Genomic DNA, 26,293 nt, shown 5'->3' with positions numbered 1-26,293 from the left:
TGGAGACTCCTTTAGTTTGGTTTTTTTTTAGTAAAATACAGATTACAAATAGTAGGGTTAATCAATTTGTGTTCTAGTAGCTTTAATTTTAGTGTTGTACGAACACCTTGCAGCATTTAAGGACAAAACATTTAAGAAAAATTTCTGCAGCCGAATACAAATTCTGGTGACAATGTCAGGCACACAGCTTGTGCTGCTGTGCTTCATTTGGAGCTGTTTGTGAAATGAGGCTCAGCAGGTTGCATACATGCAGAGACTCTATATCACACTTACAGCATAATGTAAATAACAGGTTTTGTGAAAACGAAGCACTTCCGGTCAATTTCTAACAATGACTTGGAACATAACCAGCTTCTGACCCGGTTATGTGCTCAGCATAGGTTACCACGGTAAAAAGAGAGCCAACTGTGACACCACAATGTACATAAAGAGGTTTATTTACAATACAAAGTAATTCTTCATGTTGGATCGCACATGTTTGTCATCTTTGGCAAAACTGGCATGAAAACGGGAAAACTGAGCCTCGTGTTTGAACATCAGTGATTCTGAACTCTGGTGAAGTTGATGCAGCGGCCCTGGAGAAAACAAAGGAGACACGCCATAGTCCGATTTAAACATTTAACCGCAGTCAAGTGGGAATGTAAAGTGATTTTAAATTCAACATGCTGTAAAAAAGCACAACTTATTTATCCCACCCAAGCCTTGATGCACCACTAAAGACAAAAACTGCTTTAAAATAAAGTGGAATACTCTACAATAAACCTTTCATAACACATCCATTATTAAGCTCTGAGCCCACTGGGAGGTTTTTAAAACCGTGAACTCAAAGCCCCCAAAATTTATGATGAAAAGGCCCAAGTTGCTTCTAGCTCTCCCAGCAGCTCAGCTGACGGAGGATCGATACAGTAAATCCACGTGAAGTCTCAAAATAAGACTTAAACTAAACCATTAAGCAGCCTGTAGCTCATGTGCGCTGTTTCATGACACACTCTGGAGGCGTTGGCATTTAAACTGTTATTTATAACAAGCGAGTTGATACAGCAAGCTGTTATCTATCTGTTGTGCACAAAAACAAAAAACAGCAAGATTGGCACTATATTATTATTATCTGTTATCTAATCAAATCACTGGGGGATCAAGAGGGTGGATCACTGATCTAACCAATTTGATGGTTGAATACTTTTGGCAAATCTCAGACTGGTGACAGTCCAGCTGGATGTAATGAGATTTTTTTTTATATGATAACATGCTGAATTGATAGCAGTGTTTCTCGTAAGCTTTTGTAATAATGCTGCTGATATTTCTTGCCTTGTCCTGAGGTGTTGGCCTCATGATTGCCACTCTGTCATATTGTCTTCTCAGTAACGCCAGCAGCGCATCAATACGTCCCTGAAGGCAAAGACATTCAAAAACATTACAAAACAGGCAACTTACAAAGGACCTAAATATTAAAGAGATCGTTATCTCACCTTGATGGGGGTGTACCATTTGGAGTGCGATGAGGGGTTGTAAACCGGAGGAGGCCTTGGTGGGGGTCGAGGAATGATGGGCTCCTCCACTTCCTCTGGCATAGTGACCACAGCATTTCTGGCCTTCTCTAGCCGGGATCCCTCCTCTGTGGACCCCTTCTGGCCCCAGCGCACCTGCAACATGTGGGCACAACTGACTGAGACAGCTAACATTACTGCATCTTCACTATAGCAACATTAGCAAATCAACAACAAAAGCTTAGCAGTAAAACCTTTTTTTTTTTTTTTTTAAATTTACCTCCATGCGTTTGATGCCTCCAGCACCCCTGCCGCCGTAGTATGAAGCATCCACTGTAGGCCACCTGTGTTTGGGCAAAGGGTCTTCTTCTGGCTCCTTAAACACAAAGTTTTTTAAAATATTTGAATAAAGTTTTATTATATTCAAAATACAAAATTATATAGTACTACTATTCTAAAACATTCCTTTGCTAAATACTTTATATTGAGCTAAAGAGCAACAGTGTAGCCACTGGGGAAAAAAAAACTGCCGACCATGAGACAAAATTTTAGGTTAGTATCTTGAAATTTCGCCTTAATAACTCAGAATTACTCAGACGTTTGAGAAAATAACTTGAAATTTTGAGTACATACGAGATAATATAATTTTTTTGATAATAACTCTAAGTTTGGACTTGGAATCTACCCGCATGATACATTTCTTCTCAAAATTCACACAGGAAAACATTTATGCCACCATGATTGGAAATGATTGGATTCGATGAAGTACATGAATGTAGTCAGTAGATGCTTATCCACAAAGAGAGCCTGAAGACTTTTATGTAATAAGCATAAAAGCTTCGTTGTAATAAGTACTTCCATTTTTTTTAAATCAAGCAATTAAAAACAGAGAGAAAGGTTTTGTGTTGCTGATCAGTCTATAATCTATAGATCCAGTGGATTTACACCAAAGGTTCAGCTGCAGTGGTGGGATATTTGTCATGCAAAAACATAACTGCATTTTTTAATTTATTTATTTTACAATGAGGGAACTTTGCCTTCTGACTCATGCTCGATGAATAAAATCTGCCACCAAACCACTTCTGTCGGCTCCTTCTCCCCAGCTCCACCTACGCTCCTTCTGTATTTGCCCAAAATTGGATTTTCTCACTGCTTTTACTGCCAAAATGGCAACGGGTGGTAAAAAAATCAAAGCGTCCCTTCAGTGATATGAAGTCCTTGGAAAAAGAAAATATGGCTTTAAAAAAAACAGTCAGTGGAGTACTCACAATCACAGGGGGGGGAGGAGGGGGGCGAGAGGGAGGGGGGTCTCTGATGACCTGCGAGAAACGAAACATAAATCTTATACAAAACAATAATGACATATATCTTTGACAGAAAGCAGACTGAAGTATCTGCTGAAAGATTTGCAGACTTTGTCACGGCGGGGTGCGCCGGTGTGAAGATGAGGTAGACCCACGAGCAGACACGGTGGAGACAGAACTAGGTTTCCAAAAATAAAGCGAGCCTTTATTGTGGCTGATGGCATGACAAAAACACTAGGGAACACTGAAACTGGGAAAACTAAGGAGACTAAGAACACTGTGTAAACTAAAAAGACTATGACACTCTGTGAAAGAACCATGAAAAAACTATGAACACAGAGTAACTAGGCAGGCTGTGAAACACAGTGGCACAATAACAGAAACTATGAAAACATGAGGTGAGGATAACAGACGATCTGACACTGACTGAGCGGAAACACACAGACTAAATAGACATAAGGAATGATCAAGGGAAGAGTCACATGGGGAAAACAGCTGACAACAATTAACATAATGACAGGACAGGGGACGTGAAAGTAAATACAATAAACAAAAAACACAAGGCTCTTTCAAAATAAAACGGGAAACATAACGAGTCCCAGACTTGACTCGAACTTGACAAACAAAGAAAACTTGGACATGAAACATGACAGATAAACACACGAAGACTTAACATGACAATCTGACACAGAAAACTTCACACAGGGATGAGACAGATGGGGAGCTTGATAAATCATGAACTAAAACTGTAACCTAGGCATGACAGACTGTAACTAGAAAAACTGAAATGAAACTAGGCTGAAAAGAATAACAAAAACATCAAGAAACTCAGAATACTGGGTCACATGACCCAGGACATTGACAGACTTGTTAACACTGATGTCTGTTTATTTGTGTTTGGTGCTTATGGCCAAAACATACGAAACGTGTGTTTTGTGATTTACTCTTTATGCGACATCTCATCGCTGTGATCTTTTGCATTTAACCTGCCGAGGGACTGCAGATGCAAATGAGCTTTAAGCTTATTCAGTGCACCAAATAATAACATGTATGGTTATAGTGCACACGGCCCCATTTCAAACTGGTGCCTTTCACTTTACATTCATTGGACATTCAATTCCACAACAATTCATAATTGCAGTATCCGACTCCAACACCTCACTACATTTACTAGTTCCTGTGTCCTTCTGTATTTCTTTTTTTATATGCTGCTTTTAAAACGACTGCCTTCAAAATGAGTTTTGTTGTACAAAAATGCACAAGGACAAAGCTCACCACGGTGCAGCAGAGAGGCCAGAACCACCAGAGCAAACCCAGGCCCAGCAACAGCAACAAAGCCAACAGGAACCAGAGCACCCAGGTCCCATCTGACTGCAGAAAGCACACAACACAACATTATTTGATCTTATTCTGTAATCTATCACAGTTACGTCAGTATGCTCTCCTGTACCTACACAAAAAAGTGTTGTATCTAAATTAAATAACAGAGGGCAGTGTGACATCATACATGCAGGTAACTCCTTCAAAACTGTTCGTGTTATACAGAATTAATGTTACTCACACATGTTGTGGCATAGATGCTCATGGGACTGTAGATGTAGGACTTTCCATGGTTTAAGCTGACCAGCACTTCAACTGATCTGTGAATAAACAGAATCACAGAACACATCATGAGATCTAGTCCCTGTTCAGAGCTCAGTGTGACACTATTGGCACTTTTACAGTTAGAATCATAGTAAAACGTGTGTGGGGTAGTCTCAAATGGATTGATTTAAATATAATTATAGTGTTAAATCATCAAATTATTATAAAGAACCAGGAGTTGCTGCAATAGGGAGTCACCATCATTCATATTCTTATCAAGTTTTGACCAGACTCCCTTATTTCTAAAGGTTGTTTGCTTTTGCAAATGCTTTTTTAACTTCATGTTCAACCCAACTGAGACTTTTCCAGCTGTGAGGGCTGAGGAGGAGAAGTAGAGAGAGAGAGGGATTGACTGTTTGAAGTGTGGAAGTCAAATCAACCACTCACTCTTTAAAAGCCACGCTGGTCAGCCTGGCTTCTGTCCATCCAACACTTTGACACAGTTTTACTGTAAACATTGTGCCTGTTTGCATTTTCAGAGAACAAATCTCAACATCAGTCAGATGAAGAAATGCTGATGAACTACAGTCTTGTAAAAAACTAAGTACACGTCATGATTCTTTATACAACAAACATTTGTACAACCACTTTTAGCAGCAATGACAAATTCTTATCTGTATAATGTTATCGGTCTCTCACATTGTTGTGGAGGAATTCTGACCCACACTTCTTTACAACATTGCTTCATTTAAAGTTTTGGGGGCATTTGTTTAAGCACAGTGTTCTTAACACAGCATGCCACTCAAGTCTGAACACCTTGAGCTTTTTCTTTTGCTGCTTTGCTTGCAATCATTGACCCAATTTCAGCCGAGCTTTAGCTCTTGGACAGACGGCTTTAACGTTGACTCTGGAATGTTCTGGTATAACGAGGAGTTAATGGTTGACTCAGTGACTGCAAGATGCCATGGTCCAGTGCCCAAACCATCACTCCTCCACCACTATCCTTGCTTGACAGTGAGTAAGAGGTGTTTGTGCTGATATGCTGTGTTTGATTTTCGCCAGACGTGGTTCTGCGCATTACAGCCAAACATCTCCACTTTGGTCTCATCTGTCCAAAGCACATTCTTCCAGAAATCTTGTGGTTTGTCCAGATGCAACTTTGCTAACCTAAGCAGAGCTGGCATGTTGTTATTGTAGACAAAGGCATTTCTCCTGGCAACGAGCCCCAATCGCTTAGTCTTTTTCTAACTGAGCTGTCATTATTGCACAGTCTGACATTGGGGTGAATATACTGGGACATCCGCTCATCTCAGGATTTTGACCTTTGTGTTGACACACACCTTCAGACTAGCAAACTTGCAGAACTTCTAGAGGTGGTCAGACTTACTAATAATCAGTTAATCAAGTGCATTTGATTATCACCTGACTGCTACTTACCCTTCTTAATTACATTAATTAAATGAATGCAAAAATTAAGGATGTACTGTAAGTCTTGTTCTTACCATTTAAAGTGCCTTGAGGTGACATGCACAAGTTTATGAACACATGTTAGTGTTCATGTGTAGAACCATATTTATAATCCTGGGACTTTTCTACATTATAGCTTTGCATGTTTCAAAATACAAAATAATTGTTATTTATCTAATACGGGACCTTTTGTGCTGCCTCATAGTTCATCATATAACAGAAACAAGTTATTTTAGCCCCCTTTGCTTTCTATCAAACACTTTAGCTCTATCCACTCTCTGTGATGTCATACTATCATGTTTGTATCTGTTGATTTTCCTCCTGCCCCAGTGTTTTTTTTATTTCTTAAGATATCCTTGTTTTCATTGTTACATTCAGTCGTCAGTGTCATTCATATTTTCTTTAATCTCGTGTGTGTGTGTGTGTGTGTGTGTGTGTGTGTGTGTGTGTGTGTGTGTGTGTGTGTGTAGTCTTGCCTTTCCCCTCGTCAGTTATCAGATGATCTGTCTGCCCACCTTCTCTTCCCTGTGCTTCTCATGCCCTATTTTGGAATCCTGTTTAGTCTTTTCTTACCGTTCCAACTCAGAGTTTCTCTTAAAGATTCAGTATTTGTTTATTTTCTGTGCCTCTGCATCCTGTATTTGGGCCTCTGCGTCAGGCTGCGACACACACAGAGATAAGTGCAGGAAAAACTGCCTGAAAAGCCTCTGTTTATTTAAATCGCATATAACCAGAAAAAAACATATAAATAAATCTAATAAAGAAGGAAACTAAAAAACCCTCCCAGTTCCCCCTTAAATTATTTTCCTGATATGGCACTTTTGATGACAGTTTCTCTTCTTTTTAATTAAAAGTCAAAATCAAGCTGCTTTCAGAGAAACTCTGAGGTACACATCATATGAAACAACACCCAGAGAAGGATTTTTCTTTCTTGGCTTTTTAAGGCAATTACCGTTTTTTGTTACACACACTCTGTGTTCGTGCTCATGTGTGCGTTGACTTACTGTCCGACCTCTTCTAGACGAACGGCTGGACAGAGCAGATACCCATCTCTCACTACTGTTGGCTTTTCAACTGAAAGGAAGAGGAGGCAAAGATGAACTCTGCAAGCCCACACAGGTGGAGGAAAAAGGTCCGTACTTTTCTACTTCAATTAGCTGCTTTGGTTTCTTGTAGCAGAGACACATCATTTAATTCATTGTTTAATTTTACATATGGAAAATTAGAAAAAAATTCATTAATCTTAATGTTATTGTGCAACTTCTTTGGTATGTACACAGGTTGAGAGACGCTACAAACAGAAGAAGCATTAAGCTGTTTGGCTGTTTTCTGTGACAGACTGACTGAATAAATTCAATTTTAAATTTGTAATTCGACTGCAAAAAGAAGTAAACACAAGAGATCCAGATACAGCTTTGTGTTATCTCCTCATGTCCTCTCAGTAACTCCACCCTGTGCCATTGATCTGGTAATGGACTAATGAGACAGATCATCTCCCTCCTCGTCCCTCCCTCTGCTCACGAGCACTCTGCTCTCATAATATCTCCTCTGTTCTCCAACTGAAGTCAATAAATAGCAGCCACTGTTTGCTTCTGGACGTCATGACTCTGATTTTCCACTGCAGCCCTCAGAGATCTGCACACTATACCACATTTTCACTTCAGAATTTCACTTTAATCCTCGAGTGCTTTACAGTATCAGCGTGCAGTGAACCTGTGATACTGTTTCACTTCTTTAGCAATGCAAAGACTGAATCCTTAGCATTGGCATCTAAATGCTAGCTATGCATCAGGTGTGTGAATCATAAGTGTGTGTACTTTACTGACTGTGGGTCACTTGATTGATGGTGAGGGAACACAGTACATTGTCCATCCTTTTGGATCCGCTGAAGCCACTTCCCCTCAGGACCACGTTGAAAGACTCTGGGAAACATCAGGTAGATCACATTACTCTGACAGTGCACTTGAATGGCAGCAAAGAAAAACAATAATTATTAAACATGAAACATTGTGATCAAAGTAAAGTGACTCTGTGAGGCGATGCTTTCAGCCACATCCTGGGTCCTGGATTTCTTTCTTGAGTCTTCTGGTTTCATTATTATTCTTGGAACATTTTCCTTAAGATTTTGTTATTTTGTTCACTTCAGGTTCCAAAGAGCGGTACTACCACGAAAACTAAGTTGGATTTGTTATTATCCAGGTTGACAGTGAAGGAAGTTCACTTCTTACCAAGATATGCTTTTATCCAGTGCCTACTGACAAAGTAATTCTCCATTAATAATCTTTTTTTTTTTTAAATCAGTGAAATTGGTGTTGCAAGCAGACCTGTCCATGTTTGTGATTGGTGAAATGAGATGATAAACACATTTGTGTGGATGCTTAGCCAGACTACTGATCACGTGAGTGACTCCAGATCATGGAAAAAGATCCTGGGTATGTTGAAGTTGCTTCATAGTAAAGGTGCTTGAGTATTTGTGTGTTTTTAATGCCTGCTGAGTTCCTTCAGTGTTTCCCTGTTTTGCCTCCCTCTGTGCTGTCTATGCTGTAATGCTTTTTGTCCTCCCTCTTCTTGTTTTTTGTTCTTTCTGTGCCTTTTGGTTATTTCTCATTTCACTTTAAAAAATATGTTTTCTCTTGTGTCTCATTCAAGTTGTACTCTTGCTTCTTTTCCCTCCTTTGTGACTGTCGGCTCCCTGCTTTTCTGCTCCCTCCTGTGCCTTGTTGTTTACCTAGCTCCCAGCTTATATATACACCCATCAGGCTTAACTTTACGACCACCTGCCTAACAATGTGATGTTCCCCCTTTTGCTGCAAAAACAGCCTTGACCTGTTGAGCCATAGATGCCAATCTCTGAAAGTGTGCTGTAGTATCTGGCATGTAGATGTTAGCAGCCGATCCTTTAAGTCCTGTAAGTTGCGAGGGGGGGCCTTCATGGATCAGACTTGTTTGTCCAGCACAGATTGCTCGAATGGATTGAGATCTTGGGAATTTGGAGGCCAAGTCAACACCTGAACTCGTTGTTCTCCTTAAACTATTCTTGAAACCAGTTTTGCTTTGTGGTTGGGCACATTATCCTGCTGAAAAAGGCAAGAGCCTGCAACAATGCTTAGCTAGGTGCTATGTGTGAAAGTAACATCTTCATGGCTGAACCAAAGGTTTACACACAGAACATTGCCCAAAGCATCACACTGTCTCCTTCAGCTTGCCTTCTTCCCATAGCGCATCCTAGTAAGCACCTGCACCCAACCAGTGATGTGATATAAAAGGAACAATTCAGAAGCTCGTCTGTTGCATGGTACGCCACGGGCCACCCTTCGGTCTACATGTGCTGTGACCCGCAGTGGTTTCTGGACTATCATTTTTAACTGAGGTTGTTAAGTAATGTAAGATTAAAGATCCTACTGTTGTAGACTTTGTTATTTTTCCTTTATTATTCCATATATATAATATTTATATATTTATAATATTATAGTATTGTCAGATTATTATGATACATATATATATATATATATTTATATACATATATATACATATATATATATACAATATATATATTTATATATTATAATATATATAATATATATATAATATATATATATATAATATATATTATATATATATTATATATATGGTGTGTGTGTTTGGACAAAAATAACAAACTCATTGGGTTTCATCATTACGAAACCACAAACACCTGTTCAAAATTACATGATAAAATTACATGAAGTTTTAAGACATTAAGACTACTTTGATTAAACTTACCATTCACACAAACACTCAGTGGCTCAATTGTGAAAACCTCAGAGCAAGTTTTCTTCAGGACCTGTGAGATACAGAGATACAGGACTCTGCATAAGCTCGCCATGCCACAGCCTGCACGTGAACGTTACTGCATGTCATGGAGCGTGACCTCACCGAGTTCACCATGTCTTTGAGAGCATGAAAGCCGGACACAACTGGAAAGACTTGCTCTCTGCCGTCGGCTATTTCAGCAAGCTGTGGCCAAAGTGGAAACAGCAAAAGATTACTGATACAAAAAGCATTTCAAATTTCTGTTCTCATGTCTTTCTGCTTCTCAGGGAGGTTTTTGGCTTGTGCTTGGGCATTTAGGGAGGCAAAGTCTGCTACTAGGAGATTAAAGCTTTGGGGAGCTGGCTGAAGCTTTCATCTGCTGCTTTAACGATCGCAGAACAGGAAGTTTTCCTGGCCTTATTCAATTAGAGAATGATGTAATTACTTCCTCCTTTAGACCACAGATCGTCGGTCAGTCAGCGGGCAGAAAATCAGCCATGCCCTCTGACTGCTGAAGACATTACAGATCATATGTTATGTAAACTTAAGCACTTTAAATATGTATTAGTTCATGTTCCACAAATTAAGAATGTCATTCAGACTGCTGAAACATCAACCAGAAATAAACAGGGCTGGGGATGTTCAGCAACAGATGCCACATTAATTGAAATATTGTTTAGATCATTTTATGATTCTCAGCAAATGTAATTATAGATTTTGCATTGGACTGTAAATCTTATTAGCACGAAAAAACCCACAAAAGAACAGCAGCTTTCCTCCCCCCTTTGTATTGCTTACAGTCACTGCAGTCAGTAGAAGAGTTTGCGGCTGCATAAGATTTCCTGCTTTTTCTTTTCCACCACAATCGTCTCTTTCAACCGCTCAATACTTGCACAGGAAGAAATCACAGCCTATCCCAACAAATAATAACTTCACATAAGCTGCCTGAGAAAATGTATTCAGTGTTTTTTGGGGTTTTTTACAAGAACAAATGTATCATGAACCACAAACTACAAATCCCTGACAGCTGCTTGCTGTTCAGCCCTTTGGAGGTTTTTGGATTGACACGAACAGATAAGCAAAAGGGGTCGAGGTGTGTCGATAAATCTGGGCCAGAAACAACAGCCCGCTGAAGCTTTCGCACACTGACACGTATATTTACTCAGAAAGACAAATAAAATGTGTTTAAACAAGAAACAATATCAGCAACAGTATCAAGGCCTTGAGAGTGTTCTCTTTTCCCAGTGCTGTATGGAAGAGGTAGAAAATGAAGCCCCCACACCTACCTGGCTATGGTCAAAGTCCATGACCCCGATACAGTACACTCTGGCTCCAAACTCTCTGGCTTTCATAGCCTGGGAATCACAAAAGGAAAACTTAAGCCATGATTCTACAGACATACAGTGAATCCATGTGACTTATAAAACATCAGAGTAGTGTTTTTTATTGTTACAGCTCAGCCGCAGCAAATGCTGTATATTTTAAATTACGATTAAGATTTCACAGCAAACAGTTTTGTTTGTCCAGCCAGCAGCAGCTTGTCCGGTTCATGCAACACGATACAAACGGAACAAACTGAGCCTTTCAACTTTTCTTTGGTTGAGATTTGTAACAGAGTAAAACAGAGAAGAGGGTATGAGAAGTATGTGAATTTGTGTGTTTCTTCAAACAGCCATGCTATCAAAGCTGCTTTAGGCTACTCCCTTATTCGCAAGGGGGGGTCCCCACCACAGAGGATGGCTCTGCATATCTGATATGGCTTTTTTTTTTTTTTTTACCGGATGCCCTTCCTGACACAACCCCAGCCCCAAAGGATTTCACTGCACTCACAAACTGTGCTATATGCTCACAACCCACATTTTGACATGATATAGCACAAAAACAGCCCATCAAGTGTCTTCAAATCCTTCCTGCGTGAAAGAACATTTGGTATTGTCAGGAAAAATTTAACAGGATGCTCATCATGACCTTCAACATAATATGGTTCTCAAATTTCATCCAGCTCCTCATTTACAGCATCTTCCACTAAGCCATTAGTGTGTGTGTGTGTGTGTGTGTGTGTGTGTGTGTGTGTGTGTGTGTGTGTGTGTGTGTGTGTTACCTCTTGTACACTCAGTTCATATGGGTAGATGTCCAGCTTGCCATCAGTAAGAACTATGATAATACTGGATGATGGTGAAGTTTGTGACTTCATTTGCTGTGATACCTGCCAAAAATACAGATTATTTAAATAAAAAAGCCCCAAAATAACAAACAACAATGAAAGGAAGCATCTGTAAGGAAAACAATGCATGGCAGGAAGTTGCAATACTAGAAAGGAGCGCGTACCGCTTTCAAACCTTCGTGCATGAACGTTTCACCGGCAGGTGTGATTTGGCTCAGCTTCTCCAGGCCTTCATCTATCTTAGATCTGAAACAAAAGCAATTCAATTTCAAAAAAAGGAAAAGAAAGAAAGATTTACTGTCTGAGTGAAGCGGAGGAGAAGGATTATAAGGAAAAGGGAAATATATACCTGTCTCCAGTTAGTGGGAGAATTACAACAGCTCTAGCTGAAAAGACGATATAAGAAACCCTCATCCTGGGGCTGGAACACATACACAAACACACTTTGTGAATACACAAATGTATATTACATGTTAGCACATATTGGCGTCATTTTGCATCATATCATGATTATGCATTCCAGTCTTGCTTAAAATAAAAACACATCGGTATCAGTGCAAGCACTTTCTTACATTTTGTATGCTCACATGCTATCATGCAGTGACACATGATACACATGCTGTCAAACAAAAATTTAACAGTCAATTAAAACGGCATTGAGTCACTTTATAAACCACAAAGATGGTGACAAAGCAGACACAGAGTCTCGCATTAATATCAATCCGTGACATTAGTTAACAAAACAGGGACTTGCACACCAGCCACAAGGCCAACGAGTTGTCTCACCACACCCTTCTTTGACAATACTATATAATGAAACGGGGTAGCAGTTTGAGTTTATTGGATGACTGGTGGAGAGAGGAGGAGAAAAGATTTTTCAGCAGCTTCAGTACTCGTGGGTTTGCCATCTTTTTACTAATCAAGTGTCAGAGCAGGTGTTTCACTGATGACAGGGTTAGCCCTTTACACGCAAAACTGGTCTTCGGCAAGACGAAGAACGCACAACGGTCCCAATGACAAACCAGACAATTTACCATTACGCACGCTAAGTTTTGCAGCTGCGAAGCTTCATGTAGCCTGTGTTGATGAAATCTGTCCACACCGACTCTGATTTAAACACCTGCCAAAGTACACAAACTATTTTGTGCTACAGTAGATGTCTCCGGGACCACGTTATGCTATGATGACAGACGGGGAAAGCGGTTTGTGCCACAGTGGTGCAGCTGGTTGATACAAAAAAAACATCAGTTAATAAATGTTAATAACATGGGAGAGTTTTGAGATGGGGAAGTGAGCCATTATCCCTGTGCCTTGTTCTACTGTGAAAGGGGGACAGGACTGCCGGTTGTGGTTGGCACCACCTTCAACATCTGCTGCATGTTTGGTTCTTATATTTAGCAGTCTGCTATTAAACTTAAAGATATCACACACACCCTCAGTGCTATTGCCCAGAGGGGTTTTGGAGCAGTTGGTTGCCTTGTGTGATGTCTAGTGCCTGAAATAGGCATGCCCTAGTTTCTGCTAGCCACTACTGTTTGAACCACTGACTCTGTTTCCTCTGTTCAACTTCTTGTATGTGCTTGAAGGGCACTCGAAAGCTTCCTTTAAATGTTCTACATTAAGTTTTTTTTTACTATTTTCTGTAAGTTTTTATACAGAGAATGAGGAGATATTAATTCATTTGCTATTAATACTGGCAGAAAACAGCTACTCACCTAACAAACCTCCTGGTGAGCTGCTCCACAAATCCATAGATCTCATCCCAGTGTCCCCACACGCTGCCTGACCTGCAAAAACAGGCAGCGGCCGAGTGAAAAATCAAATGTACCCAAACAATGTGCTAAAATATCACTTCATTTAGCATTATTTAGCTTTATTACCAAGGATTCACAACTGCACTAGAGTTATAGGAAAACACTTGGGGAGCTCCATCAATTAATCAATAAATCAGAAATTATTTATGTGCTTTATATTTTCTGCATAAGACACATATATAGTTTGATTCTGCATTTTGTGTAGTATTTTACTCCATAAACATATGAATTACAAACAGAAATAAAAATACAGTTAATAGAAATCTATTATTGTGCAAGTCTTTGCACCATTGCTCTTTTCTGTATATTCTACTAGGAAAATGTTTCAATACAGTATAAAACGCAGTTCTAACAAACTTGAAGTCGATATTTAGTGTGACCATCTTTATTCTAAAACACAGCCTGAGTTGTTCTTAGTCAGGCTGTCTTATCATTTCTTGAAGTAGTCTTCAGGATTAGTTCTCCAGGCTTCTTTAAAGAGCATTTAAAGCTCTTCTTTGGATGTTGGCTGCCTTCTGTTCTGTTCTCTGTGAAGATGATTCCACGCTGCTTGAATAATGTTGAGGTCCAGGCTCTGGGGAGGCCAATCCATGGCTTATACTGTTACACTGTGTTTTCCTCTGTCCAGGTATAATTCTACTGCACTGGCTATGTGTTTGGGATCTTTGTCATGCTGAAAAGTGAAGCTGTTGCTGATAAGATGCTTTCTAGGTGGCATTTTGTGGTCGCTCAAAATCTGATGGTGTTTTTCTTTGTTCATAATTCAATCAATTTTGGAAAGATCTCCAACACCACAAGCTGCAATGCAGCTCCAAACCATGACAGAGACTACGTCGACTTTTACAGATGGCTGTAGACACTCTGTGTTGTGCCTCTCACCTGACCTCCTCTGTATATACAGACAAAAATTTGAACCAAAAGTTTAGATTCATCACTCTATAAGACCTGTTGCTACTGATTTTCAGTATAGTTCTTGCATAATTCTGCATACCTCAGCCTTTTTTTTCCTCTCTTTCCCTTCGTTAAGAATGCCTTCTTGTTAGCCACTCTTCCACTGAGATCATTTCTGATGGGGCTTCAGTGAACAGTAGATCCACTGACTGAAGGGTTGTCTCTCAGGTTCTGTATCAGGACTTTGCTGGATTATTTCCTGTTCCTTAAAGATACGACTTTCAGATACTGTTCGTCTGCTGGATAGCTTTTAAGCCTCCTCTTATCTAGTTATTTTTTAAAGACACACTGCACACCGAACTGAAGTATGTCAAGTTTTTTGTTAAAAGTTATTTGGGAATCACCTTATTGCTGCATTTTTTTGTAGAATCGGATAAAGAAAGAGACGGAAATTATCTTTTTGCAACAGGTTGCTAGTAACAAAGTAGTAAAAGTGGCTCTGTTTTAGGCTGTCTTGTTCATCCCTTCAGTTAGATCCCCCTTTATGCTTGAGATCAGTGTTAAGTGGCTTAACAAACAAACAAAAAAACACATCCCTCCGAAAACTAGACATGTACAAGGATGGGACTGAAAATGAGTGAAAAAGTAGCCAGTGTCCAAAGAGAAACTCCGAAAGACCTTCAGAAAGCCTGGAGATCTACTGCTCAAAACTAGTAGGAAAACTGTAAGAAAAATGAGGGGTGGCTCGAGACATTCGCACAACACTGTACTTTTAACATTCACGACAATAATACAGTCCGATGCAAGGATAAAATGTAAAAACAAAGAGATCTGTGACAGAATTTGACTACATCATGTTTTCCAAAGGTTACTACATTTGCAAGCGGCAGAATAAACAGAAGAGGTGAAGGGTCCGTTTATTCTGCTGGTGCATGCAGACACACAGAATAAGCGGGGAGCAGGTTGATCTGTCGCTGTTGGGACTAACAGCATAATAAGAGTGAACTTTGTGGTCACTCCTGCAGTCTAGCAGAGGAGGAACTAAACATAGCCATACATGGAGAGGACTGAGTAAGTCTCTGCCCTGGGGTAGCAAGTATTTAATTAATTAATGAATTAATGCACGGGTAAAACAGGCTAGCCTTCATAACTCACCGGTCTAAAACAAAATAAATATCAAACGCCCCATCGCAAGAAGCGTCCTCTTCTTCCAGAGATGACGAACTCACACAAACAATTGCAAGGAGTAGGATTTTGCAGCATATCCACATGCGATCCATAACCTGTGCTTCAGGCTACATATCAACAACGTGTTTGGGAATTGGAAAACACAAATAAAATAAAAATAAAACCAGTCAGTGTGGTTAAGGATAGTCTCTAATCTTCACAGTTTCATCCCTGCTCACATGTTGAATCAGTGGTGTGAGAGGGCATTTGGTATTTTCCCCTTGAAGCTGCATGCTGAACATGAAATAAAGTGGGCAGGGCGCACAGCTGCTCACAGTGACGCTGTCAAACTACTGCCAATGAGACGAGACGAGAGCTTCCGCCCTCTGCACTTCCGGGATTCCTTATTCGGGGGGCTTTAACAAAAATGGCTTATATGTTATTAATTAATTAAGAGTTTATAGGGACGCTAAGAGATAGCATGTTGAAGTTATTTTGCATTACATATTTAGACACTAATAAAGAAAGGGTGAGTAGGCAAAAGAGGACGGTTGTGTAAAAATATTTATTCACAAAAACATTTTCCTGATAAACTTTTTAACAACTTTTATTTTGAAGATAACTTCAGTGATCTTCCTGTTTGGGGTATTTGAGACGTTTTTACATTGATATGAGTAAAAAAGAACATATTTTGAAACATTACATTCGGCTGAGCTTGTTTTAGGAGCCTTTTCTACTATATAAACTCGAGTCTCTTCTTCTTCCTACTTAAATCGCTTCAAGATTTAGCAAAAAAGAGTAATCGGTAATGGCGTGTCTTGTTGTAATACAGGTCTAACTGACTCATAAATCACCCTTTCATGAGATGAACTTTATGCTTCGTGTCTCAAACAAGTGCATCGTGCTCTTGTAAATCTCTTCCAGATGGAAACAATTGAAAATGCAAACACAACGCCCTCGGTGCGCAGGGTTGATTTGTTGTTTTGCATGAACACTTGCATCTTCCTTCCAAGTGCTGAAATTAAGTCCCCACCTTTGCTCAGCGACACACGGAGACTTTGTTTTCCAACACAGTATATATAAACTTTTATAGTCTTTAACACCAGCCCCCCAGGAGCTTTAATCTTGGAGACTAAAAACATTTTTAATTCATTCCTGGAGTTCTTTTGTGAGCGAGTGCTGTAATCATGTGTCATTGCACTCTCTGTAGGGATGTCCTCACAGCCTGTGGCTAAGTGTCAACTTTCAAGAGGATGAAGTCATGACAATGCAACTCTAATAACATACCAAAGTCACTGCGTCAGCGAAGAGGAATCTATTCTCTTCTGATGGCTGTTTGGGTCATGATCATGGTCCATGTTTTTGTATTTTATTATTTTTTATGTGGGTGTGGTTGGAAGAGGAGACAGCAGGGCTCTGGATGTTAGATGCTCCTACTGACAATACTCCGATAATACCAACTCAAACTGGATTTTATTTATTGTTTCAAGTTATAGTGGAGACCCCAAATTTTCTAAAATCTCGAGCCATCATCTATTTCCCATTTTTCTTGGAAATGGGAAAAAAGAAGAAGTGACTTATCGAAACACATGCAAGCATACGGTAAACTGAAATACAGTAATAAAAGGCAAAATCAGAGTTTGTACAATTCTTATGAGCTTGAACGGTCAATATTTGGTATGGTCACCTTTATTTTCCTACACAGCCTGAACTCTCTTTCGCTTTCTTGTAGTTCAGGAATAGTTCTTTAGGCTTCAGAAGGACTTCCACAGCTTCTTCTTTGGATGTTTTCTGCCTTGTATTCTGATCTCTAGCAAAATGATCCTGCAGTGCTTCAATAATGTTGAAGTCTGAGCTCTGGAGTGGCAGTAGATTAAGAAAAAGCATCCAATCTCCAAAGAAAGACTAAAAGACCTTCAGAAAGGCTGGAGGCTCAAGACCATCCATTAATTTTCTTATTTCGTTCAAGATCATGGCTTGCTCAAGACCACTTTCTTGGAGATTTTGGCTCTGTAGCAAATAGATATCAACATTGCAAAACAGCTATTTGCTTTAATATTTCACAATTTTTAAACAACTTAAAGCAGCTGCTAAAGGATTTGTCACGTTCAGGCATTATGTTTGACAATTTACAAACATGGGTAAGAATTGTAGATCTGAGAAAATGAAAATAACTGCTGTAGTTTTTGGTTTGTTTGTTTTTTTTCTCGTGGGATGCTGGTAAGACTTAAACAATGTGCAACAGTCTCAGTGAAAGCAAAAAGTCAGTATTTTTTAGGTGTGGTCACCAGTCAAACTTAATAAATAAACAAGCCGCATTATAATTAAATGGTCCACCAATGCTTGGGCGTGATGCCTCTTGGGAAGTGTTCAAACCGCTAAAATAAAAGATGCAGTTTGAAATGCATTCCTTTGTAGAGAACAAGGCCTTAATTAACCTACATCAGTAATTAGGATACATTTCCATAAATTATTATTATCATCATCATCATCATCGTTGCTGTTGTTGTTGTTGTTGTTTTCATTTCAAGTTTAATAAAACACCGCAGGGTGAAATTCTCCGCAGCCACCAGTTGGTGGCAGCATTGTGCCGTTTCATTGTTTACCATCAACGTCAAAAGAAGAAAGACAGGTTTTGCGGGTAGTGTGTCTGTTCACTAAAATGTAACATTATTACTGACGTGTCAGGTTAAAAGCCATCCAGATATGGCTGAACTGTGTGAACGGGGACATCGAAAGTCGGAGTGGGACTAATGGTGAGTTCTGTAACCCCGTTTCACATCACTTTAGCGGACTAGCGTGCGCATTAGCTAGCATGGCCCAACAATAACAAACCGATTGACGTGCGAGTCGGGCACGCTAGTGTGTTTAGTTTGCTGTTTTAAGGGGTTTATTTAAAAGGGAAAGCTATGCGGAGAGCCTGTGGACTTAACTGAGAATGTGGTGCTGGTGGTGGTGAGATTTGAGAGCTTTTAAGGAGGTAGGGTTAGGGAATAGATGAATACACACACACAAACGGCGGTAACCCTGATCCTGTAGATATAACATAATGTCAGCACTGATTTCAGATAGAGGACTTGTTTTACCATCCTAGCACACTCCCTTATAAATCCTACCTTTCCTTTTTCCATATGCAGCCTTAGCCTCCCTCAGCTTGCCTTACACCGCCAGAGGAGCCCCGAGCAAGATGCTGCTGAAGATGCCCCAGAAGCTGCTGAAGACTGCCCACTACATAGAGCTGGGCAGTTATCAGCACTGGCCGGTGCTGATACCCCAAAGGATACGACTGTACACTTACGAACAAATACCCCTCTTCCTGAAGGAAAACCCCTACATCACAGACGGCTACAGGGCTCACCTGCCCTCCAAACTCTGCCTGAAAAGGTACTGGGAATACTGCAAAATCAAGCTTATGCATTTCACCTCTGGCCTTTACTGTTATTTATCTTTCTTTGAGTTGCCCAACTGTAGATATAAATATATAGCATTACAGACCAGAAGAGGGAAAATTGAGTGATTATATCCATACATTTGCACATAAACCATGCACATGCAAACATCCTGCACATTTCTTTTGCAGTATTTTTATTCTGTCCAATGAGACGGTGAATATCTGGAGCCACCTTTTGGGTTTCCTGCTGTTCTTCTCTCTGGGAGTCAACGACCTCTTGTCTGTCCTGCCAGCTTCTGGAGCCAACAGAGAGGACTATGTCATCTACGCTATAGGACTCTTCTGTTTCCAGGTAAGTTGTGTGTATGTATGCAAGATGGTTTTTGAGCTTCCTGTGAGCTGGTTTTAATGATTTGTTTCGTCGCTGCAAAATTACAAATCACTTTCTTGATTTAAAAATAATCATCCCTCCAGTCATAACCATAGATCAATAAATGACATAATTAAATAATGTTGAAAATAGGAATAAAAATACCATAAAAACAGGATAAATGCACATGTCATTCAGATTGTAGCATTAAGCAAAATGTATATGAAAGAGAGTGCTGTGTAAACTAGTAGCCTGCTAGTAGTTTGATTGCCTCATATTTGCATAGAGATTGAAGTTGTTCAATTGCTTTTTGTCATTGTTTGTATAGTAAACGACTAAAACTACAGGTTTGAGCTGCTCCTTATGGCTGATCACCTGAATCCGTCTCGTTAGCATCCTACTCTGTCATGCCAATCCTCTGCATGTCATCCTCATGGCATTCTTTGCCATTGTTGCTCCCTGATCAGCAGTCTATGGCCCAAGCTGATTCTAAAGTCTTTTCTCTTTCCTGCATTTAGTTAAAGAGAGGGCTGTTCACTATTTATTTGCTTCAAGTATAACACTCAGCTTCACTCGTCGTCAGTGCACAAGTATGAATGCAAACGGTGACACCACCCACCAGGGCAAAGGTTGTGCAGGGAGTCAAAACTTGGCAAAAATCCATCTTAATTCCTGTGAGGGCATGTCCAGACAGTGCATTAATCAGGCAGCTGTACACTTCTCTGTGCAAAAATAAAGCACTTTCTCATGAATGTTTTCTCATGATTCTTTTCTTATTGTGCATTTTTTTTTGTAATGAATCTTTTAGCTGGCATGAGATGTTTCTGTTTCCAGATATTGTTTGTGAAGCAGTTTTATTTTATCAGGGTAGCTTTGTGCAATTGCATGACTGAACAAACCTATTAACATAGGTTTCATGTTTCTTGCTACAGGTGCACTCAGGTCACTGCCACCTTCCCAGGTGTGTAGATAGAAGTAGCTGTGAAGTTTAGAGTTCCTGTTGACAGATAGCGGATTTTGACATTTTAGCTGTGTATTTGTTTATGTTGTAAGTTTCACTCGCAAATGGTTTGAAATCTTTTAATATAGTGAATAACTAGTCAGTGTGATTCTTATGTAGGTATAATGTACCCATGTGGTAAAGGAACACAAAGTTTTTCGTGTAGTCACAAATGTGATTAGCTTGATGGATGCATAAAAATGCTCTATGCGTAAAGAAATTGTCGAAAAACGTTTGCATCTGGTGCTGTGTGCTTCCCTCTCAGGTTTGCATGCTGTGTTCAGTGGGGTATCACCTGTTCTCGTGTCATCGATCGGAGAAGACTTGCCGCCGCTGGCTGGCGTTGGACTATGCAGGCATTTCTGTTGGCATCCTGGGCTGCTATGTACCTGGGATCTTCTACGCTTTCTATTGTAATGCTGTAAGCACAAACATTAGTATCAGGTTGCTGGCTAATTCCTTTTCCTTTAAGATATGAAACTGGAGATCCTCAGGCTCATATTGCGCTGTGTTTTATATTGTCTGTTACTTCCCGTGGTTGCAGTTTTGGCGGCAGGTCTACCTGCTGACAGTGCTGTCCCTGATCCTGGCCGTCTTCAGCGCTCAGGTCCACCCTCGTTACCTCAGCAATGACTGGCGTTGGATACGGATGTCAATCTTCTGTTGCGTGGCAGGTGTTGGCACGATTCCTGCCTGCCACTGGGTCTGGCTCAATGGTGGTTTCACCTCCGATGTTGTGCAGGTCAGGAAACAAAGCTTGTGCGCTGTATGTTCGCTGTATCGTTTTAAAGCTTTATTACAAGCCGTTTCTGCTGTGATGCTGTTACTATGGTTTTAACCCAGAAATGAGGATTTTCCCTGTGTACAATAAATCTTTCCTGTCTCTGTTTCAGCTGTTTCTGCCTCGAGTTATAATAATGTACTTGATTGCTGGTTCTGCCTTCCTGTTCTACGTCACCAAAATCCCTGAGCGATATTTTCCTGGTGAGTTTTGCTTGTCTGCGGCAGCATTTGTGTCTGTTTGCTTTTGGCTTTACAGAGTGAACGATTTTGATATCAACTTTTCAAGTATGCATTCACCCATCCAAATCATTGTATTCAGGCGTTCCAATCATTTCTATTGCCACAGGTGTATAAAAGCAAGCACCTAGGCATGCAGACTGCTTCTACAAACATTTGTGAAAGAATGGGATGCTCTGGCCAGGTAACCTGATAGGATGCCAACTGTGGAAAAAGTCCTGTCGTGAAATTTTCTCACTATTAAAAATTCTACAGTAAACTGTTAGGAGTACAAAGTGGAAGCCAGTGGAAAAAACAGCAACTCAGCCATGAAGTGATAGCGTTATAGCTACGTAAATTAACAGAGTGGGGTCAGTTGATGCTGAGGTGCATACTGTGGAGAGGTTTCCAACTTTCTGCAGAGTCAATCGCTACAGACCTTCAAACTTCACGTGACATTCGGATGAGCTCAAGAGCCGAGCGTATAGAGCTTCACTGAAAGGGTTTTCATGGTGAGCCTTACATCACCAATCGCAATGCATAGCATCACATGCAGTGGTGCAAGTTACGCAAAAACTGGACTCTTGAGCAGTGGAAACGTGTTCTCTGGAGTGATGAATCACACTTCTCTATCTGGCAATCCAGTGAACGAGTCGGGTTCATTTTCATATGAAAAGGAGCTGATCTGACCCTTCTCCATCAGTTAAACTGTTATCATCATCATTCTGGGTATGAAGTTCCTGCTCTGAGGCTTCTCAGGCCGTAGATCTCCCTACTTTGTCTCTTAGCCATAACTCACACGATTCACAAAGCATGATCAGAAGTGGAAAATTACAATGAAAGCTACTCAGCTGTTATCCTTACCACACCTATGTGCCGATGCCCGTTCACATTAGGAACCATTTTCATGATACATGATGAAATAAGCAGCTTTAAAAGAGTGAAGTTGCTTTGAGAGTGACAGAGTACTGAAGTTGACCTTAATGGTCTTGAGACCTACAGTTAAAAAAAAAGCATTTGAGGAAGTAAGCTGGGAGTATCAGGAATGTAAGATGACATGTCACAGTGTGACTGCTGCTAGATCTGGGTCGACAAACTAACCAGTAGGACAGGAAATGACACCCTGATCAACGGACACAGACTGGTACAAACTTAAGTGGAGTGGAGGAACGTAAATGTAAGTGTAAAACAAAATGTTTGCAATTCCAGCAAAGAAGGAAATCGGGTTTGTTGCAGCAGAAACTTATTTGTTTTACCATGACAGACCCGAGCGGGTATCAGGCAGTGTGGCGTACAATAAAGTTTGCTGAAGAAGATTGCTGGGATCTCGCAGTGTGCAGGCCTCTTCAGATCATGTTCATAATTCTAGACACATGGTCTGTTAAACTTCACCGCTCTGTCTTTGAAAAGAATGGTTTGATCTTCATGTGGATTATACAAAACACAATGTATGGAGGGAAAAAAGTTCCCACTAGAGGCCAAAATTGTCGGGCAATGCTCTGGATTTTCTACGAGTCTGTTCTGGGCAGCCAATATGATAAGAAAGGCACATCAATTCAACCATATGTTTTTAAATTTGTGTATATATATATATAAACTGGGATATTTATAATTAAAGCTATTTTGTAACTTTGTAATATATTGTATTTTTTAATTTAGTTGAGTTAGTTACTGTTCTTACTTTCTTGGAGCAGCTGGGACCACATCATTTCCTCTGGGACTAATAAAGGATTCTGATTCTGAAATGCTAAATATAAAGTGCTTTCAGCAGAAAAGAGCTGTATAGGGATCAGTCCATTTACCAGTCAAATAAACTGCTTAATGAACTTAAACAGGAAATGGTGAATTTATGTGGAAACAGAAATATTAATGATTAAGAGGGTACTGTATGCACCGCCATGACAACGACACACCAGACATTTCATTTTACAGTACGATGAAGCCATTAAACTCTCTGACCGCTACAGAGTACGCGTCCCATCCATCCATCCATCCATCTGTTATATGTTTTTCCTTTAAACGATTGAACTTCTTTCAACAACAGTTCTACATTATGAGAATTAATAAATGCATTATATTTACACTTTATTTTTTCTTTTTCCAGGCCAGCTGAACTACCTGGGTGCCAGCCACCAGGTGTGGCACATACTTGTGGTGGCTATGTTTTACTGGTGGCATCAGACGGCTGTGTACATCATGCACTTTAGACACAGCCAGTCCTGCCCAGCGCAGACCACCAGGAGCTAAGTGAAATTCATCATGTAACTGCAATGTAAAGCTACCTAAAAACAACACAATAATAAGAAGAACCGTATTTTTGTGACCTCTACCTTGTCAACCTAACGACAAGGTACTTCTGAGTACCCGCGGTAGAAATAAAGGGGCTTCTTTGTCGTACGCCCTCTGTCACACCGTTTAACTCACCTGTGCGTACCACTCGCAGATTATCTTCCCAATCTGAAGTCCACATTAGGGATTAGAGCAGCAGCACAGCCTCAGTAAGAAATATGTCTGACACCCTTCACTGTAATTTAACTGTCCAAAATAAAATAAAATGGATGAACACATCATGTCAGCCACTGCATGCATTAAAGGAGAATGAGCGGATGTGATTACAGACAGCTGACCGATTGACACAAACATATAGCATGTCAGTAAGATGTTTGGCCACCAGGTGTCCCCAGAACATCTTAAATTCAGCTTGAAATTGGTTCTAAACCTCTGCTGGAGGGATTGAACACTTTGGGGTTTTTTAATAATCAGGCATATATAAATATGCCGAGAGGGTACCTGCATCCCACGGCTTAGCAGAGCCACTGGAGGTGGAGGTTGGTGCTGGGATTGTGTTTGCTCCCTAAGGACTGTGAGCTGATGTTAGATGTGGTCGGCCACACTAACTCAGCCCCTAAAGCACAGAAAACAGTGAGCTCTATTAGATCAATGCATGAAACTGTATTTTTTTGTATTCGTAGAAAATATTTGGGTGGTAAAAGCATTTTCTCATGGTTGTTTATGATTGTAGTTTTTGTACAGAAGTGTTGGTAAAAAATATCAATAGGTATTTTGAATCCTTTGAATCTTACTTCTTAGTCTGTGGGAAGAATTATTTATTTTAATTTTGTTTATTTTTTGCCTTGTTTTGTTGTTGGTTCTGTGTGAAATGTCTTGATTAAGAAGTGGGAATGACAGAAAAACCCAAGGGAGCTGAACGTTACTGTTTGGGTACTGCGAGTTACCTCTCTTTGGTAGAAACAGTCACTCAGTACTTGCAGTATTTTTTTTTATATTTGAACACATATGTTGGGAAAAAATACTTTAAATGCTGCAAAGTTGCAAAGCCAGTATATAAAATCAAAGCCGTTGTTATCAGCTGAGAGAAACAGACTAATCTTAATGCTAAACTCATTTTTATCATTGAGATGATGGGTATATATTTTTTAGTCTTCAGTCTCATCTTACATAATTTGGGAGTCTGATTTCAGTCGTCCTGCTGTAGCTTACTTACAGTTCACCTCACTCAGCACAGCTCATCAGAGAGGTGCTAAGTGACCTGTGGTTGTCTACTTATTGCAATTGTTTGATCAAATTATAGGATAGTGCATTTATCTCTACTGGCACGCTTCCAGTTTTGATATTGTGCCCTATTGTAAAACAGATCAGCCACAACTCACAGGAGTTTTAATGTGGTGGCTGATATGAGTCTGACGAGAGGAAACGAGATCTCTTCCTTCATAGTTAATTTTGAGGAAATGACGCTTTAGCAGCGGTACGTGTGACTATGAATTCACAGTTTGCTGTGAGCAGTAGCACTTAACATAACACTCAGTGATGAGCCCGGGAGGTCAGTCAACTGTAGCAGATATCTGTTATCAGCCATCAGTCCTTTTATCATGAAGCTTCTCGCAACAATGTGAGGAAAAAATACTGATAACCGCCACCTCGTTGCTTTAACAAGGCCAGTTTGATGTGTGTCAGTTTCCTTTTGTTTTTCAAATTAATGTACTTTTGGACAGTTATATGTTTTTGGTGGTTTGTATTGTTTTTGCATTATTCAATCAGGTTTGCCTTATTATCTGTTTGTACTGTAATGGCACTTCTACAATCTGTGGGTCCACAATTGAGCCTAAACTAGGACAAAATGATCAAACTGTTACACTCCAAGGCCAGTGTGGTTTTCTTTCTTTCTTTTCAGAGCACTTACTGCTGCAGTCATGACGGCAGCACTCAAAAGCACTCTGTTTTTTTTTTTTAAGTGTCTTTATTTTGGCATTAAATGCTTGATCTGCTTGGACTGCTGTTTGGTTGTGTTTTTCCTTTGTGTGTTTTGTATGTTACTGCGGTGGCACTGACTACTGCAATGTGAAATATTTATTTCAGTGCCTATGTGAAAAGATATTTTTAAATGAATAAATGAATGAATAAAGTGCTGGGAAATCAGTTGTTTGTGAGTTTCTGTGCTTCAGTTGCTTAAAAATCCAAGCAGGTTGATGTGATTTAAGAGAGGTGCAAGATTAGCTCATTTTGGTTTCCGAGGAAGCTGCAGGTCTCATAAAAACCAGTAGTAGGCAGCATTGATTCAAATGCTTCTCATTTATGATGCAGAGTTCAGTGGAAAATGTGGATTAAATCTCGGTTTTTGTGCCTATTTCTCTCTATTCACAGCCTCCACAGATAAAGCTCACAATGTAAGTGATTCACGTCAGTTGGCAGCTTGAAAAGTATGTTCTTGTTAAATACATGGGCATCGTGATGAGAACTGCCTGGTCAGAAGTCATGTCTCATCCTCACAGCATCAGCATAAATCCTCATTCCTTGTTGCATGACACATCAGCAGATGGGCTCACTGTGTTTATAAAGGGATGG

At 40.0% G+C, this 26,293-nt stretch overlaps 2 protein-coding genes across 3 annotated transcripts; one reads left to right on the top strand and one right to left on the bottom strand.

The window, feature by feature from the left end:
* Positions 1-84: 84 nt before the first annotated feature.
* LOC102303155 (anthrax toxin receptor 2) lies at positions 85-18,892 on the bottom strand. 2 transcript variants are annotated; one of them, XM_042224788.1, is made up of 17 exons: positions 18,787-18,892; positions 13,514-13,585; positions 12,148-12,219; positions 11,963-12,044; positions 11,736-11,840; positions 10,921-10,989; positions 9,758-9,838; positions 9,605-9,665; positions 7,669-7,764; positions 6,847-6,916; positions 4,353-4,431; positions 4,067-4,162; positions 2,756-2,806; positions 1,768-1,863; positions 1,470-1,643; positions 1,309-1,389; positions 85-575 (listed from the first exon to the last, which is right to left on the bottom strand). In XM_042224788.1, exons 3-17 carry the CDS (start codon positions 12,210-12,212, stop codon positions 537-539), a joined length of 1,245 nt encoding a protein of 414 aa, XP_042080722.1. In that variant the 5' UTR covers positions 12,213-12,219; positions 13,514-13,585; positions 18,787-18,892; the 3' UTR covers positions 85-536. The 2 variants fall into 2 exon arrangements, with proteins under 2 accessions (XP_042080722.1, XP_005931937.1); XM_005931875.3 differs by lacking the exon at positions 18,787-18,892 and adding an exon at positions 15,659-16,002.
* paqr3b (progestin and adipoQ receptor family member IIIb) lies at positions 18,858-25,867 on the top strand. Its single transcript, XM_005931873.3, has 6 exons — positions 18,858-19,054; positions 19,251-19,413; positions 20,697-20,852; positions 20,976-21,173; positions 21,325-21,415; positions 23,535-25,867. The coding sequence occupies exons 1-6, from the start codon at positions 18,858-18,860 to the stop codon at positions 23,675-23,677; spliced, it is 948 nt and encodes a 315-aa protein (XP_005931935.1). The 3' UTR covers positions 23,678-25,867.
* Positions 25,868-26,293: the final 426 nt, after the last annotated feature.

The sequence above is a fragment of the Haplochromis burtoni genome, unplaced genomic scaffold (assembly GCF_018398535.1).
Source record: "Haplochromis burtoni strain Fernald_Lab_line unplaced genomic scaffold, NCSU_Asbu1 Contig_151, whole genome shotgun sequence".
NCBI lineage: Eukaryota > Metazoa > Chordata > Actinopteri > Cichliformes > Cichlidae > Haplochromis > Haplochromis burtoni.
This window is presented reverse-complemented; position numbering and strand designations above follow the sequence as displayed.